We start from the raw sequence: 16,625 nt of genomic DNA, 5'->3' as shown, positions 1-16,625 counted from the left end.
AGATGCTCATTGTCCACGCGGAACAAAAACTCGCAGAGGGTTCGAGGCAGAAATCGAACAATTTTTCGTCCATTACACGATGGTACCCGGCAAGTACGTTATCGGGGGAGCCGTTAATGAGCGTTGTTAACCGACAAAACTAAGTTTACGACGCTACCCGGAATAGCGTTGGTACCGGACGCGAACAACCACCCCTGGTCTTTGGTGAATCGGGGAGATCGCGTGGACACCGGTTAAGCACGCGATCGCACGCGACCAGGATCGGCCGGTAGGAGCATCGCGACGCCGACGCCGACGCCGACGCGGACGCGGACGGCGGACGGCGTCGGCGTCGGCGTTGGGTAGGACGGCACTTTAGTGAAGGCCAGCCGTTCGTCCGCGTCAAACGCGCAACGAAACATCGTCGGACGTTAACAGGCCCTGAAGAAACTGTATCGCCGCCAGCCATCCTCCGTCATCGAACTTCGCTCCATTCTCTCTCTTTTTCTCTCTCTTTCTCTCTCTTTTTCTCTCTCTTTCTCTCTCTCTCTCTCTCGCTGTAGAGATCGTTGATACCATAGTCGAGTTTTTGCTACGACGAACCGCTCGAGATGTCACGGGTGAGTTCTGACGGGGCAACAAATAATTTACAATTCTATCTAACTGAATTTCGCACACGCGGATCCTTGCACGCTGCTTCTTTCCGACGTACTTCAATCGTTTGTTGTTTTGTAATTCTTTTTTTAGATTAAGATGTATGGGAATGTATCGCATCGCGTATTGTATTCAGTTGGCTGATAGATCCACCAAAGTCGCGGTTCTTTTCACGGAATATACTAATTAAAAGAAAAGGGAGCACAGAGTTTAAACATTCATTATCCGTGTTACCATTGTCGGATAGTTGAACGATTTCCTTGAGCTTCCTCGCATGGCACGAAGTGTAATTAATTCTGAAGTGTAGACTCGATAGCGTTCGCCACGCAATTAATCAACAAAATCTTCGATCGTTCGAAGAGATCTCCAGGTGCAATAAACTCACCGCGGAGGAACGAGATAATTAGCGTTACCGGTTTAACTAGTTTCGCAGTGTCGAGGATTGATTGACTCCTTCCATTAACTCGAATCCGGTCTGCCGAGCAATACTATCGGAGAATCGAGTAAACGAACTCGACGCCGGTACTCTCCCTCGGGTTTCCACCGTTCCCCACGGATAATGATCTCTGACCTATCATTCTCTATCGTTAACCGACTATACTTGCTCTGATTCGATTGAGCGTGTAGCAATTATTTTCCGCGGCGCAACAAATTTTAAGTGCCTCTTAATCTTTCGTAAGTCTTTTGTAGCTGCTTCTTCGTTCGAGCGCGAAAAATTCTTCGTGATCAGAAATTCTGTTTCCGGTCTGCGTAATTAGCGACGGTGACGATAGACTGGCCAGTGGCTAGTTTCACAGAGGCATGACGCATCCTCGAAGGGGTAGCACGGTAGTTCTCTACGAACGTAGTCATTTGGTTGGGCTTCGTAGCTGGGGTTGATTCTGTCACGTGTCGCAGCACCCCACTCGTGCTTGTTCACCACGTGCTGACGCTTATCAAGACGTGTCGTGCACGTTTCTTAAATCCATACTCGCGTCCCCTGTTGTATATTCCAATTCGATTTTCTACCATTAACGACCAAATTTTTTTCTCGAATGTCGGTCGCTGAGCTTTCTATGTACTCTTTGAAGTTATTAAATTGTACAAACGAGGAAAATTGAGAAGAGACGAATAAAATTAGATCTTTATTCCGGCACGAGTTAAGCAGGGAAGCGCGTTGCGTGTCACAAAAAGAGTTTTCTTTATCCAATGAAATATGCATTCGCATGAAACGCGTTTCCTACACGCAATCAATTGCGCATATGTCACCTTTACACTGGTCGATATTGCTTAACTTAATTACATAGCTCTTTTGCCGCACAAAGTTTCTACCTTTTACGGTCTATCCATTCCGTTCAAATTAAATATCAAGTGGCAAAAAGAATATAGGAAGCTAATTTGTAGCTGCGTGTTATCGAGAAAAATTTGTTACGTATCATACATGTAGATATTACGGGAACTTGTTACGGCAATTTATTCCTGTTTGACACTGCGGTCTTATCGTTATTGATATTTCTTCGCTACTGTTCTATTACAGAAATACAGAAGGGAAAAAGACTAACGAGTACAAAACGGAGTAAAGAAAAAGGAAGAATGCGCGCAATATTAATTTGCAAGCAACGACTCGGTTGTAGTCGAGCCGTGCTTTTTTTTAACACTCTCGCAATCGTTTCTCGACATTGCGTGAGTCGTATCGCTTGACGCGTGAACCGGACAAACGATGGACATTGACCGTGGTAATTTCCCCGACTTTATAAGACGTTCACTTCGTCACGTCCCGCTGTCCTTATTAATTAACGAGTTCTCGATAGACAGTAATATATTCATTTCGCGTGGTTACGTATTATAAATATAACAGGCACGCTCGCTTCCTGAATGGCTGATAAATGCAGGCGCAGCTAGGGTCTAAGAAAGTCCAATCTTCGATCTTTGGAATGATGCAACGATAAGAGAATAGTACTAGAAGCTTTGCTAGAGATAATTAGGCGCCTTCGATAGTGCTATTCGAATGTAAATTCGCGTACGGAATTTAATATCTAACTGAACATTGACCGTTGTTAATTTCCGAGAGCGATTTACATCGTTTACGTTTCGCTTTTGACTCGTAGATCATCGTTTCTTATCTATAATTGTTTTACACTATGTTCCTTAACGCTCTGTCTCTGATAACAGTTTTGCATGACACCGATGGACTCTAGTCTATGGATTCTCCGATTATGTAATTGAAGTACTCTAATTCATTTTGGGAGGAACCACTGATTACATAGAAATAACTCTTATACGTGACATGTGCCATGCGAATATAATTTGATAATGCTAACCACCGAAAAGGTCACGCAAAGTCCGAATTATATAAGAAAGAAATTTGATTGACTCATTCGTTTATTTTAACATTCTTTCCTTTCCCCTCTTGGCACGTTTTTTTTTCTCTCGCTATCGGCGAAATAGTTAGGTATATTAATAATTTCCTTCACTTTATCAGACAAGTTAGTTGTGAAATTTTTACCAAATCGGCTAAACTTAGAATCGAATCTTGGACTTTACAAGTCACTGTTGACCGAGTCACTATTACGGTAACGGTTTGGATCTTGCCAATTAAATAAACGTTGAAACTGTTATCCTTCGTTCCACTTGTGCGATCGAAAACGACGGGCAACTATCCGTGCGACCAGCCTTGTTAAAATGCAAATTAATATGGAAGTGGCGGAAGTTTCAGGCGCTGGCGTTGAACTGGTTGAACTATGAATCGATTCGGTATTCGAAGCATGTAATCGAAGCTCATTCTCCCATGGTCAAGGACGAGCACCAGGCACAGTCCCTTTGTGAAACTATGTGACCGTGAATTCCTGTGCAACGAGCCCGGATTCTATCACGCTATGCCCATCCGATACGCTTATCTGCAAAGTTTAATGCCGTTCTAAGAAATTTTTGCCACTATCATTATTTTCTACCGCTTTTTCTATGTAAAAAACTATTTTTACATACTTATGTTTTCCAATATAGCGCTTCCTCATTGACTTCTGTAGCGCGCGACAGCAACGTTAAACGCTTTTTGTAGCCACTATATCTAGAAATGTTTAATTACACTTACATTAAGTAATTCTATTTATTATCGTGCAATAGGCCGTTGAAACTTTCGGTCGAGAATTCGAGACGTTCTTTTCTTGGCGTAAATTTGCGTCATAAACGAAAATACATTTGCTAATCAAAGCGTCTTGCGAAAACCACGAGGTTTGATAACAATGTGTTGCTCGGACCAAGAAAAAAAAACCAAACAACTTACTAGAAGAGTGGATCGAACGCGTATGGGGCATACACGTTTACATCTTCAATTACCAAAACGGCTTCCTACTCATTCATTTTTAACGCCGCTGTTTGGTGTTCCTCGCGTTATCTCGAACAGGTGTAATGGAACGAAGTTAGTTCGTTTGGAATGGTGGAAATACACCGGTCCGATTCTCGACTTTGCTCGGCATGTATAGTAGCAAAGGAAAGAGAAAAAGAAACAAAACAGAAAGAGAAGAAGCGAGGGCAAAACTATCTCGCCGAAGAGGAGCAACAAAAAGCAATGCAGACGATATCCCAGTGCCGTTATCACTGACGGGATAACGTAAAGAAAGGGGAGAAACACGATGGAAGGGGTGAAATCTCAATGACCCTATTGAACCAAAACTGTCTGCAAAAACTCATTTAGATATGCACGCACATATAACTGGCAGTTCAATCCGGATTGCTCGTTCCCTTCGATGTTTTGATATGGTTCAAACTCCACGACCACGCGTTGATTACCCACTTGGTAATCTATTACAATCAGATAAATCTCTGCAGCTCTGTACGTTTCCAGAAGATCTGAAACATAAAATGTATATATTTTATTTTATCCAGTACATTTTTGAGAATACGTCAGAGATTTAAAAGATGTAAAAGATCATTTATTTGCTTCTTGGACCAAGACACTCGTACGTGGGTATACGTGCGAGATGGCAGCGAACGTGTTAATGCCTTCTCGTGTTTCCTAATTTAGTGCAATTACGATGGAGCCAAATTTCACACTGGATATCGCTTCGAGCTGGGACGCGTGATCGAAAACGGGTTGTAAGGTGTCGAGTTTCGGCAACTTTTAGTCATCGTTTAGCGCGCGAACACGAGTTAATTGTTATTACTATCGACGCGGAAGATCGAATGTACCCGACGCGGTTTATCTTGCGATTATTAGTACAGCTGCGAGATTCTCAGAGGGGTTGCTCAAACGACGGCGCATCCATACCGCGTGCAGCTCGTACGTTAAACTTCCCTGACTGATTTGCACGCGGGACTGATCATGCCAACCTACCATTGCGAAATTCTTCTTTCCCTTTAACAACAAGATGTTCCATCCGGAAATCGAATATATCTCATTTTACTTAACTGTGCCATTAAATTGAAATGCATCTGATCGTATCGAGGGGTCAGTTTTTCTTCATTTCTCTTCCAGAGGTAATTTTTTCAGTTACGAGTCCTCCATTTGTCAAGTGTAGGTACTAATCCTGATAGACACTGCAGTTATTTGATATTTTTAATATCAATAGAGAACTTTAATGGTATACATCATGTAATTCGCTTCTCGTTGAGATACAGAGAAGATACGGATCACGTGTACCATCAGCATCAACTGGTGCCGCTGCTATGCATTTGATGAATCAAGAATTGTGTGCGACTGAATAAAAGGTACTACTATTTTACCTCCATATGAGATTTCCACGATGTAGAAGAAAAGGTTTCAACCTCCGATAAAGAAACAAAGACTTTGATTTCGCTTCTCGATCAGTCGGAACCTTCCACCAACTGAAAGCCGTGTGTACGAAGTCGTAGAAAAGTTGAAACAGCGTATTCGAGGGGTGATATCCTCCTCCTCGCGAGGGGCCACTTTGGCTATATACATATCGATTGGTGCCATTCGGTGCCTGGCAGAGGGTCGTGCTTCTTCTACTTCCATTCGCGCAGATACCGGATACGACAGAGCTTCAACGAAAGAGGAAAATCGAGAAGCACGACTACGCGTGGCTCCGTTTCCTTGTCGATTCTCCGGACAATTAAACTGGCTCGTAATTCTTGGAACTTCCAGGGGCCTCGTACAAGTGTAATGAATTTTCTGAAACCGTCCGGAAGTAATGAAAGCATCAAATCTGTGGCGAATGAAGAAAAAACTTGGAAGCAACATACCTCCATATGTAGCGAATGTGTTTGATCTCCTCGCGTCGATAACGACGTTTTTTCAGTAGCTTTCTTTATTACTTTTATAGGGAGATTAAACTGACCTAGTGTAATCGTTACTGGATTGAAGTACGTGTTGCGGTACACGAGTCAGATGTTAAAAGTCATCTCCGTCTCCCGTCTCATCGTCTCACTCTCTTGCTTTTCGTTTTGTAATTATTTTTCTTTCAATATTTGTTTATTATTGTCTATGTCGTTCTAACGAGCCTGATAATTTTCAAGGAGAAAATTGTATCAACGATCGGGCATAAAAATCGTTTCGCTTCGCTACATCGACATACACACACCAACGCCTCTTATCTTGCACGGTAGATATACGTTTTGTAAACGTTAACGGTGGAAAGTTAGGAATAATTTTATAATAGTGGTATTATCGTAGATGAGGATATTTTAGACACTGTAAAAATATGTGTTCTAGACGTTATCCAAAGGTATTCCACAATTATCAACGAGAGGACAGATGGAGAGGCGGCGACCACCGTTTCTCAGAGGCCCCAGTAGGACCAGGGAGGTACTTTATCTGATCTTTCTTTAACGATCCTTCAAATATTGAACAATTAAGATCGCATACCTAAAGAATTACTAAATTCTAATATATTAATTATATCCATCGTTTTATACGTGGGAAAGAAGGATGGCAATGCAATGTAATTATATACGTACCTTCCTTAAAAATGAAGCTACATCAAAGGTTCAGGGGTCAATTTAGTCCACTTTTCAGTCTTCAACATATGTACATATGTTTTTCTAAACTTCGTTATGAAGAATATGTAGAATTTCATGGAATGGTATAGAAATTTTCCAAACACCAAGGCACTTAAGACCTATACAATTGAAGATGTTAAGTGGTTTATCTTGTATATCATATTATGAGTACATACACATGTTGCGTACATATTGTTTAATAAAAGTAAAATAAATAATTAACAATAACCTTTTCAAGAAATAAAATACCTTGATTTGTTTTAAATAAATCTCTGCACTATATATGCAGAACAGAATTAATTACGCAATTGAACAGTCAGAGATCACGCGTTTTCATAATTATATGCTTGTATAATTAAATGCATTTATATTCTACCTTACCAAGCAACGGCAAACAATAAACAGAAACATAACCTATTAATGATGAGACATAACTTTGTTATTTTAACGTAAAAGGCTAATGATTTCTTTTTTTATGACAATCGGGAAAAAGAGAGTTCTAAACATAATATGTATCTTATAGATAAGAGTTCCTATATGTACGTATATGTGATACTTCTTAAATATTGTACATACATAGTTGTTTATAACTATACCATGAAGTGACAATGGATTCATACTGCGATTGTAACTCGAATTATAAATCAAATAATGCAATATAGCTCTTAGGAAATCTTTTAAGGTATTGATTTAAAAAAAAATGTTTAGCACATTTTGTACCTTAAATTTCTGTATATAGGATATTGCATTGATTTATAAAAGATCAATATTCTCATAGACAGACAGAAGTACGGGTGGGAAGATGGATTCTGCAGGTAGCACAGTCAGTGGTACTGGGGATCGTTTAAGTGATGAGGATCTATCACCAGATGCATTAGTTAGACAAAATTACGAGCTACGTCATCGGCTTGAAGAAGAAGCAGCCAATTATAAAAGACGCTTGGATACATACAGACAAGCTCAACAGCATCAGGCTGCGCTTGTTTCCCGTTTGCAAGCCAAAGTAAGAGATTTCCCAGTGCCTATATCGTTGCCTTTTACCATAGCAAATGATATTTTTAGGTACTGCAATATAAGCAAAGATGTTCAGAATTGGAAAATCAAATGGCAGAGTCTGTTGTATATGATTCGAGTAAAGTTGCAGCTTCTGCACCTCCAACAACTTCTGCTCTAGATGCAGCTCATCAGACGTTAAGAGAAATACGGGAAGAGCAAATTCATGATATGGATACTGCTTTAAAAAAACTTGGAGAAGAACGAAAGAGGTGTGAGAAACTTTTGCAAATAAATACTACTTTAAAGGATCAGTTAGAAGAATCTCATCAGACAAATGAAGCACTTACAAATGATCTGCAAAAGTTAAGTAACGATTGGGATATTTTAAGAGAAGAGCTAGCCATTAAAGAGGAAGAGTGGAGAGAAGAGGAGCAAGCTTTCAATGAATACTATACTTCAGAGCATAATAGATTATTAAATCTGTGGCGCGATGTTGTTTCCGTAAAACGATTATTTGCAGAGATAAAATCTAGTACAGAAAGAGATCTATTAAAAATGAAAAATAGCATTATTTCTACTTTTAATGATGTTTCGTCAGCTTGTAATAACACAGTGTTTGCTATGAGGATGCAAGCAGCTATGCAACCAATGGTACATTTACAATTTTATTATGTTTCTTATTTGATATAGTTTTAGTGTACTTTTTTTATTTGATTCTAATCATTTTCTACTATCATTATAATTTAGATATCTCAACAAGTTCAGCAGGCACAAGAACAATTAGCAACTGATATGAAAACAGAATTAGTAGGTCTTAAACAACAGTACGATGTAGCTCAAAATGAAATACGTGCAAAAGAGGAAAAAATTAATCAGCTTGTTCGTGATGTTCATAGTTTGGTAAATAAATCGTAATTGTCTGATAATTGAACCTTGTATGCGACAAATGGGATTAATTATTTCATATGCAGGAAGAAAGATGTGCGGAAGCAGAAACAGAAGTGCATCGCAATACACGTTTACAAGACGACATCGAAATTTTACAGTCTGCATTGAGAGATATAGCGCATGCGGTGATCCAAGACGCGGAGAATCGTGAAATCGAATCTACTCAAGCCCCGCCTCATCTTCATTTATCTCCTACTGCACCAATCCCTCAAAAATCGCCAAAAAGAGGTACAAGAAGCAACACCATTCCGGCCTTTGCTGAAAGTACTATCAGTGCTGTGCAAGCAGCTCTACATAAATATCAATTGACTATACATGAGCTTCAGGTGTGAAGATTTTATATTGTATGTTTCGGTAATTTGTAAATGTATACATTTCTTTAAATATTCCTTATGTATATCGTTTAATAACATGTGTTAACAATTTATTGCGATTAGGTGAAATTACAAACTAATAAGGAACAACTACAAACGACTCGCAAACAATGCGAGAGCGCGGAAGAAAACGTTAAAACTTTAGAAAAAAGAACAGAAGAATTGATTACCGAACTGGATGTAGTTCGGTTGCATTGTTCGCAGCTTATTCAAGAAAAGGACATGTTACAGAAAGGGCTTGATACAGTAAGGATAGAGAAAAACGCGCTTGATAAAAGTAGAGTGGAAATTAACAGCATGGTATGAAGTTTTTTTATTTACAGCCAATTTTACCACTTTCGTCTATTACAGCAAAACATTTATTTTTAGATGGAAAACTTAAACAACGATTGTGAAAAGTTACAGAAAGCTAATAACAAATTACAAAAGCTTTGTGATAGTCTTGAAGATGAAAAACTATATCTTCAAAGTGAACTTAATAGATTATCAAAAGATATAGAATTGAGGTATATTAAATAAGAATTATATTGCCGCGTACATTGTCATTAAATAATCAAATAAAGTTAAATTATTAGGGAACTAAATCTTCGTTCAGAGGAAGATAGGTGCAGCAAAATGAGAGAGGAACTACTAACTTTACGGGAAGAATTGAATAAAGCATATCTTGCCAAAGATATGTTAGAACAGCAGAAACTAGAAACAGATGGACTAATTTCTCAAATTGAAAAAAGCAAAGGTTGTGTTCCATGAGAAAATAATTTCTTTACAATCATTACACTTATTACAGATTAATAATGATTTAATCGTTGCCTAGGTGACTTGGAACTAGAATTGGAACGTGTACTGTTAGAAAAATCTGATGTGCAAGAAGTTTTAATGAAATTAGAAACAGTCTGTAGTAATCACGAACAAGAAAAACAACGACTACAGGAAGAGTTAAAAAAAGTAACATTGTTTGAACTATTCTCAATACACATTACTTAAGAATAATTTATATTAATTTTAGGTAACAGAAGAGAAAAATAAATTGACAAGTCAATGTGCTGATCAGCAAAATGACTTGGGTTCCTTAAGAAAAGAACTGCTTCAAGCAGAACAAACCAGACTCGATTTGGAATCCGAAAAAGTAACTTTGAATGAGAAAGTAAAGTTTCTAGAGATTGAAAAGGAGAAGATTGAGATAGAATTGGCACAAGTTACGCGTGAGCGTGGAGATTTGAGTAATCAAGTTTCAGTTTTAGCACGAAAGAAAGAAACGTTAAACGAAGAATCAATGCGACTCAGGCAAAGATTAGAACAGGCGAATGAGATGAATGGAAGAATAAATCGAAATCTGGAGGATCTCGTAAAAGACAATGAAGAGAAACAAGTGAACGTCATAGATTATCACTAATAAATTTTTGCTTCTTTTCCGTTGTAAATGTAATCGTTTCTTTATTTATGCAGGTGCTTTTAGAAACAAACGAGAAAGAAATACAGCGACTCCAAGAGCAACTCGCATCGATGCGCACTGAAAAGGAGACATTGGAAGGCGTCTTATTCGATACGCAAACTAATTTGGAAAATATGCACGTGAAAAAGACACAGTTGGAAAAGGAACAGAAAGATCTGCTAATAAAACAAGAAAGCTTGAAAGGACAAGTAGAAAGATTAATGAAAGAAGTGGACAATAGCGAGAAACGGGCTCACGAAATAAAGCAAACTTTGACTCAACAGAGCGGTGACCAAGAAGCTGAATTCCAACAAATCATTTCCAACGTGAAAAAACAGAGCGAAGACAACATAAAAAAATTAATCGAAGAAAAAGTATAACGTATAGAAACGTAGAAAAATCGAATTACGGCGCATATGGCGTGTAATATACTAATCGAATTCATTTTTAGGAACAGATAAAGATAAACTTGGAGAAACGCCTTCAGCAGTCCCTTTTGCAACTTACTGGGGAGAAAGATAATGAGATAAATCAATTGCAACAAAGGATAGACGAAATGCAGCAACACATAGAAAATTTATGCCAGCAACACGAAGAAGTTCTTCTTAGGGCAGAGAATGATAAACAACAAGCTCTTCTTATAGGTAACAAGCGTTAGATGTCTAAAATATGAAAGTAATAAGAAGCAAAAAATGTGATGTCCTGTGTGTTTTATGCTTCTCAGCTCATCACGATCAACAGGCGTTAATGGAAAAACTTGAGGGTGTTTTACGTGACATGGAAGGGGAAAAGAACAACGTGGAACGAATAAAACGGGAAGCCGCAGCACGAGCTGAACAAGAACGTAATAACGCGAATCAATTGCGTGATGAATTGAGCCGTTTTAAAACAAAATTGGACGAAACTAAATTGAAAGCTGACGAGGAGAAAATAAAACTCGAATTGAAGATCGAAGAACTCTGGAAGGAACGTGAATCAGCGCAAAGAGAATCTGAAGAATTACAAGTTCAATTACACATGACGGAGGATAAAGTTGATAGTTTACAGAATCAGTTACAGGAAACAATTAGAAAACTTAAAGATGGTATAGTTTATATTTATTTTTAAGATCAATCTAATTATTTGTTGTAACCATCATAACGATTATATCTTTTATAGCTGAAAATCTTAATGAAACATTGCGCAAAGAATTAGTAGACATTAGGAGGCAATTGGCTGACTGTACGTATGAAAAGGAGAAGTATAACAGCAGCAACAAAGAATTGCGTGAACACGTGAAACGTATAGAAAGTGAAAAAAGAGAGCAAAGTAGAACATTAGAAGAATCCTATCAAAAAATAGCGGGTAATCTAGGCTATAATAGTCATATAAATTTGTTGTTAGTATTACTTGTATTTATGTTTCTTGGATTTACATTTCAAAGGGTTGGAGGATATGAAAATAAGCATAGACGCAGAAAGATCTCGCCTTCAAGCGCAGCTTCGTGATATGGAGCGAGAAATGTTGCAACAACAAAAACAGCTTCACTTCACACAAGATGAATTACAAAAATCTCACCAAAGTAATACGCAAGCACAAAATGATGAGAAAGAATTGCAAGCTCGGTTAACTAATGAAACAGAAGAAAGGGAACGTTTGCAATTGCAGTTGCATCAAGTGAAAAAACAGGTAGAACATAAAGACTGCACAAAATGAGAGAAAAAAAACAGAAAAGCGATATCTTCCACAAATTTTATTATTTTTTGATAGTTTGTAGATGTTGATAATAGTTTGAAAGTAACGAGACAAGAGCTCGGAAGATTACGTTCACGAGCCGATGAAGAAGATGAACGGTGGAGAGCTAGAGAACAAGAACTAGTAGTACGACTCGAAGACAGTCGATGTCGCGAGAGAAAACTTGAGGACCAAAAGCATAATTTAGAAGTTTGTTTAGCCGATGCTTCTCAACAGATCCAGGAGCTTAAGGTGAAATGACAATAAAAATTTTTACCTTCACAAAAATGGATTTCAGGATTTAATGAGATGCATATCAATTAGGCGCGTCTTGGAGGATCTGAAGGACGAGTTCGAGCTTTGGATGCTCAACTATCACAATTGGAAATGGCAAAGAAGGAGGTCGAACAAAAATTGAGTAGCGTAGGTTCTACCTTGCGTCGAATCGCTGGTATTCAAATGGATGGGAGCGTCAATATACCATTTAAATTAACGAGTCCTTCGAGGAGATGGAGCCCTGCCAGAGGTATGTAATATCTCGATATAAATAACTTACAATTATAATATATTTTCCTTATGGTTCAGCCCAAGATCATATTGACTCTAATAGAGATGTGATATTTGATATCGACCCTGAAGTTGTTAGAAAAGGCGTGCGATCTCTCATGCAACAAGTAGCTCAAATCGAACGAGAAAGGGTAAATGATATCGTTAATTATTGTAATTTTCAAGTACTAGTAATTTTACAAAGTTGATTTATACAAATTTTAGGATGATTATAAAACAGAATTGTGTACGTTGAAAAAGCAATTAACAGAAAATCAAGAGATTCAAAGTAAATCAGATATGCAAATAAATACATTGTTAACGAACATAAGAATTCTCCAAGACGAAAAAAATTCACTGGAAGTGAAACTTTCCCAAAGGCAGAGTAATTATGAAATGCAGGTATAGTTCATCTGTAATATTTTTGATCATTTCTTTTTTTACTTACGAGTATATTTTAGTTAAACGCTTTGCAACAAAAGGCGGAGGAATGCGAGCAATTACGGGAGAAAGTGACTAGTCTTGAATCAATTATCAGTAGCAGTTCTGATGAGAAAGCACAATACGAGGTAAGAAAATATTTTACTTCCCTTTAATAAGATAATATTACGTTAATTCAATACAATCAACAATTGTTTAGGAAAAAATGGATAAATTGAAGCTAGCTCTGAATAAAGTCGAAAATGAGAAACGTAACTTACAAGAAGAACTTGGTAGAAACGAATCTCGCGCTACGAAGCTAGAATTACAACGAATGTCGTTGGAAGGTGACCTTCAGAGATTGCAAATGATGTTCCAAGAAAAAGATGCAAACATTCATGTATATATACAGTGTAATTGAATATTATATATTTAATTATTTTTTACAAATTACTGTATTTCTTATAAACGTTTCAGAAACTGCAAGAACGGAACGACATGCAAAATCGAGCGATGGCGAGTTTAGAGGAACGGTGCGCTTCGTTAAAATCTACGGTGGAACAATTAAACCTTGCCTTGGAAAAGGCGTCTAATACGGAGAGCGAGTTAAAGAATGAAATTAATTCATTGCATCACAATATCATGGAATTAACCACCACTTTGCAAACTTCTAATGAGAAGAACAAGCAGGTAATCACAGAAAATGTTAATTAAACAAGTATATTTTAAATATATATCGCCACGTATTTTATTGCAGTTACAAAAGCAACTAACAAACGCCGAAAACGAACGCAGAGTTTTATCAGAACGTGTAGATTCTTCGCAACAATCCTTGAGCGATTTAAAGCATACAAATCAAACGCTGACGGATCAAATCACTCGTCTGCAGAATGAATTAGCGAATAACGAAGTACAACGTTGTGCCTTGGAATCTCAATTGAGAATAGTTGCTTATCCGCAAGAAGAAGGTACGAACAAAGACGAAGAATTGTTACGGCAATTGCAAACAGCGCAAAGGGAGAGGAGCGAGATGAGAGGGAAATTGGAAGCTCTTAACGACAAGGTAAAAATTCATAACGATTACTACGGAACGAAGATGTTACCTTTGTATATTTTAGGTGAAATTATTGGAAGCTGATAAACGTAATTTAGAACGTCAGTTATCGTTACTTAAAACGAGCAATCGTAGCAAGAGCTACGAACGGCCCGAAAAAGCACATGTGGAATTATTGGGCACAAGTTTTGATATCGATCTTTACGAGCAGGAAAACAGAGAGCTAAGATTGAAAGTCCGTAGATTAGAAACGCAACTTGCAGAGAAGGAGGCTGAGCTTATAAGAATGAAATCGAGCTACAGTCACACGCATTCGATATTTGATTTCAGTAGGGACAGAACTGGAGAAATCGAGAGACTTAGAGCAGCTCAGCTGCAAGCTGAGAAATTATTAGAGGCAAGAGAACAGAGTCATCGTCAGCAGGTGTTACGTTTGGAAAATCAGGTATTAATTTTCTTCGCATTTATAGAGACGTTCGATCATTGATTATCTATATTTACGAATGAATGCATGGATAATAGATACAATTGCTGCGTGAACAACTAAATCAAGAAATAAAACGGCGACAGTTGTATGTCTTGCGAAGTTCAAGAGCCGGTAGGGAAATGCAACAATTGAGGCAAGCTCTAGGTGATTCTTTGAGAACAGTGGCACAAGATCCGTCGTTAGACGCAGTATTATTAGAACACGAAGCTCGAAAGTTGGATTCTACCTTGACAAGTACTACTAGTTTACCACCGTCGTTAGCTTTACCCCCGTCGTCGTCATACGATAGATCTTCCACTCCGGCACAGCTCAAATAAATACAATATCGTTTTAGACTGAATCAGACGTGGAAACTGCCAATATATGTTCAATGATAAGAAAAGTAGTATATAATAATTCCTTCCGTACATGGGAACATAATCTGACACACTTTACGCTAGTCAGAAACGTACTTAAAATTCATTGCCATAGGTTTAGTCGATGATCAGTAATTGATAGAACATTTTGCTAATACTACTTTAGTGTGTCTTGCAATTTTTACATACTACTTTACATACTCTTTATACAAATTTGAAATGAACTTAGCTACGTTGGAAATGTTAACGCGTGCCCATCGCACGTTGAACGTTCTAGGCGACTCAAAATTACTCTGCTATTGCGAGATAATTTTGTTGTTGGACATTATCTTCCTTTCTAAAAAACATTTCGATACTGTACTACTTTCATTATGCATCACGAAAGTTTATGAAAGGGAAGGATCGCGACAAATATGTACCTACATCTAATCCGTCCATGTATTATCAGTAAACTTAGTTTTTTATATCGTACCTTTTTATATATAAATTATTTATTAATTTATTACAGTATCAAATTGTTATTTTCAAAATACTTATATTCATACATTCGGATTACCAAGCGTCGTGCTTATGGTCCGTACACTGGAAAGCACTTTCAGAGTAAGTTACGATGGTATGAATAATGCTATCTTTAGTCTTGTCTCGAGACTAAAGAGGATCACCGAACAAAAGCATTGTAGAGATATGCTTCAGATTGTTTGATAGACGAATTATTGAAATCTTACGTAGCATAGAGCATAGAGGATGGTATACTGTTATAAAAAGATACCGAAAGTAACACGCATAGTTGGCAAATGAATGGATTGTGTCTATTCTTTATCGATAAGAATATATAGACATCTAATCCAGCCAAAATATTTAGCTGGCTCAGTTGAACTGTCCTGCTTGCGGATCATAGAAGATCACAGTGTTTAAAAGCCATTATTCCCCATGTTTGTAAAGAAATTTAAACGAGAGAATGGACACCTTTTTTATATTCATAACTTAGTGTTTACTTGAGGTCATTGTACATTGTTTTCTTAATGATTTCCGATGTAAGATGATTTTCTTCAAACTTGTATTCTTAGAAATATATAGGTTGTATGACAATGTAACATTGTAACGAATGAAATATGGAAAGGGAAAATTGATCTGTTCGAACTGACAAATTACATAAACAGAATAGGGCTTATACGATGCTAGTCTTTGAAAAATGGTTATTCATTTCAATATTATAGATAATAATTATATCGTACGTTAACAAATGTTCACTTTTGTAGAAATATATATACATATATATATATATAATAAACTATTGCAAAATTCATATATTTGGGTGTTTCTAAAGGCATAACCTTCTTTAACTGTCTTCACATATATTAAAAAAGACGAGGTATTTATTTCTAGTTACACCACACACTCACCTGTCACACAGATTATTTTGTCGCCTGTGGCCCCATCTTACCGAAAAGTGCTCAAACTGGTCGACAGCTAAGTAAACTACCGAAAGACTGGTGGCGCCATCTCTGTGAAAAGTGCTCAAACTGGTCGCACAGCGTTATCGACAGCGAAGTGAACTACTCAAGAACTACTAGCGCCATCTCTGTGGAAAATAGTGAAACTAATTCCCGAGCAGTTTCAGCACTCCTCTAAGAGATGGCGCTAGTGGTTCTTCAGTAGTTTACTTCGCTGTCGATTACGCGGTACGACCAGTTTGAGCACTTTTCACGGAGATGGCGCCACCAGTACG

General features: G+C 37.7%; 1 protein-coding gene across 6 annotated transcripts; it reads left to right on the top strand.

Moving 5' to 3' along the window:
- Nucleotides 1-527: 527 nt before the first annotated feature.
- Nucleotides 528-15,840, top strand: Root (ciliary rootlet coiled-coil, rootletin). 6 transcript variants are annotated; one of them, XM_076898481.1, is made up of 26 exons: nt 537-599; nt 6,284-6,376; nt 7,349-7,573; nt 7,633-8,217; nt 8,314-8,466; nt 8,538-8,840; nt 8,952-9,188; nt 9,258-9,394; nt 9,464-9,624; nt 9,703-9,833; nt 9,895-10,257; nt 10,335-10,694; nt 10,772-10,964; nt 11,045-11,404; nt 11,479-11,664; nt 11,744-11,988; nt 12,070-12,285; nt 12,358-12,559; nt 12,619-12,731; nt 12,805-12,981; nt 13,041-13,148; nt 13,220-13,399; nt 13,477-13,689; nt 13,757-14,062; nt 14,118-14,498; nt 14,576-15,840. In XM_076898481.1, the coding sequence occupies exons 1-26, from the start codon at nt 591-593 to the stop codon at nt 14,855-14,857; spliced, it is 5,919 nt and encodes a 1,972-aa protein (XP_076754596.1). In that variant the 5' UTR covers nt 537-590; the 3' UTR covers nt 14,858-15,840. The 6 variants fall into 6 exon arrangements, with proteins under 6 accessions (XP_076754601.1, XP_076754596.1, XP_076754598.1 ...); XM_076898482.1 differs by lacking the exon at nt 537-599 and adding an exon at nt 6,043-6,173; XM_076898486.1 differs by lacking the exon at nt 6,284-6,376 and having other exon boundaries at nt 528-599; nt 7,353-7,573.
- The last annotated feature ends 785 nt before the right edge of the window (nt 15,841-16,625 follow it).

The sequence above is a fragment of the Xylocopa sonorina genome, chromosome 7 (genome assembly GCF_050948175.1).
Source record: "Xylocopa sonorina isolate GNS202 chromosome 7, iyXylSono1_principal, whole genome shotgun sequence".
Classification (NCBI taxonomy): Eukaryota; Metazoa; Arthropoda; class Insecta; order Hymenoptera; family Apidae; genus Xylocopa; species Xylocopa sonorina.
The sequence above is the reverse complement of the archived record's forward strand: the minus strand, read 5'-3'. Positions and strand labels throughout refer to the sequence as shown.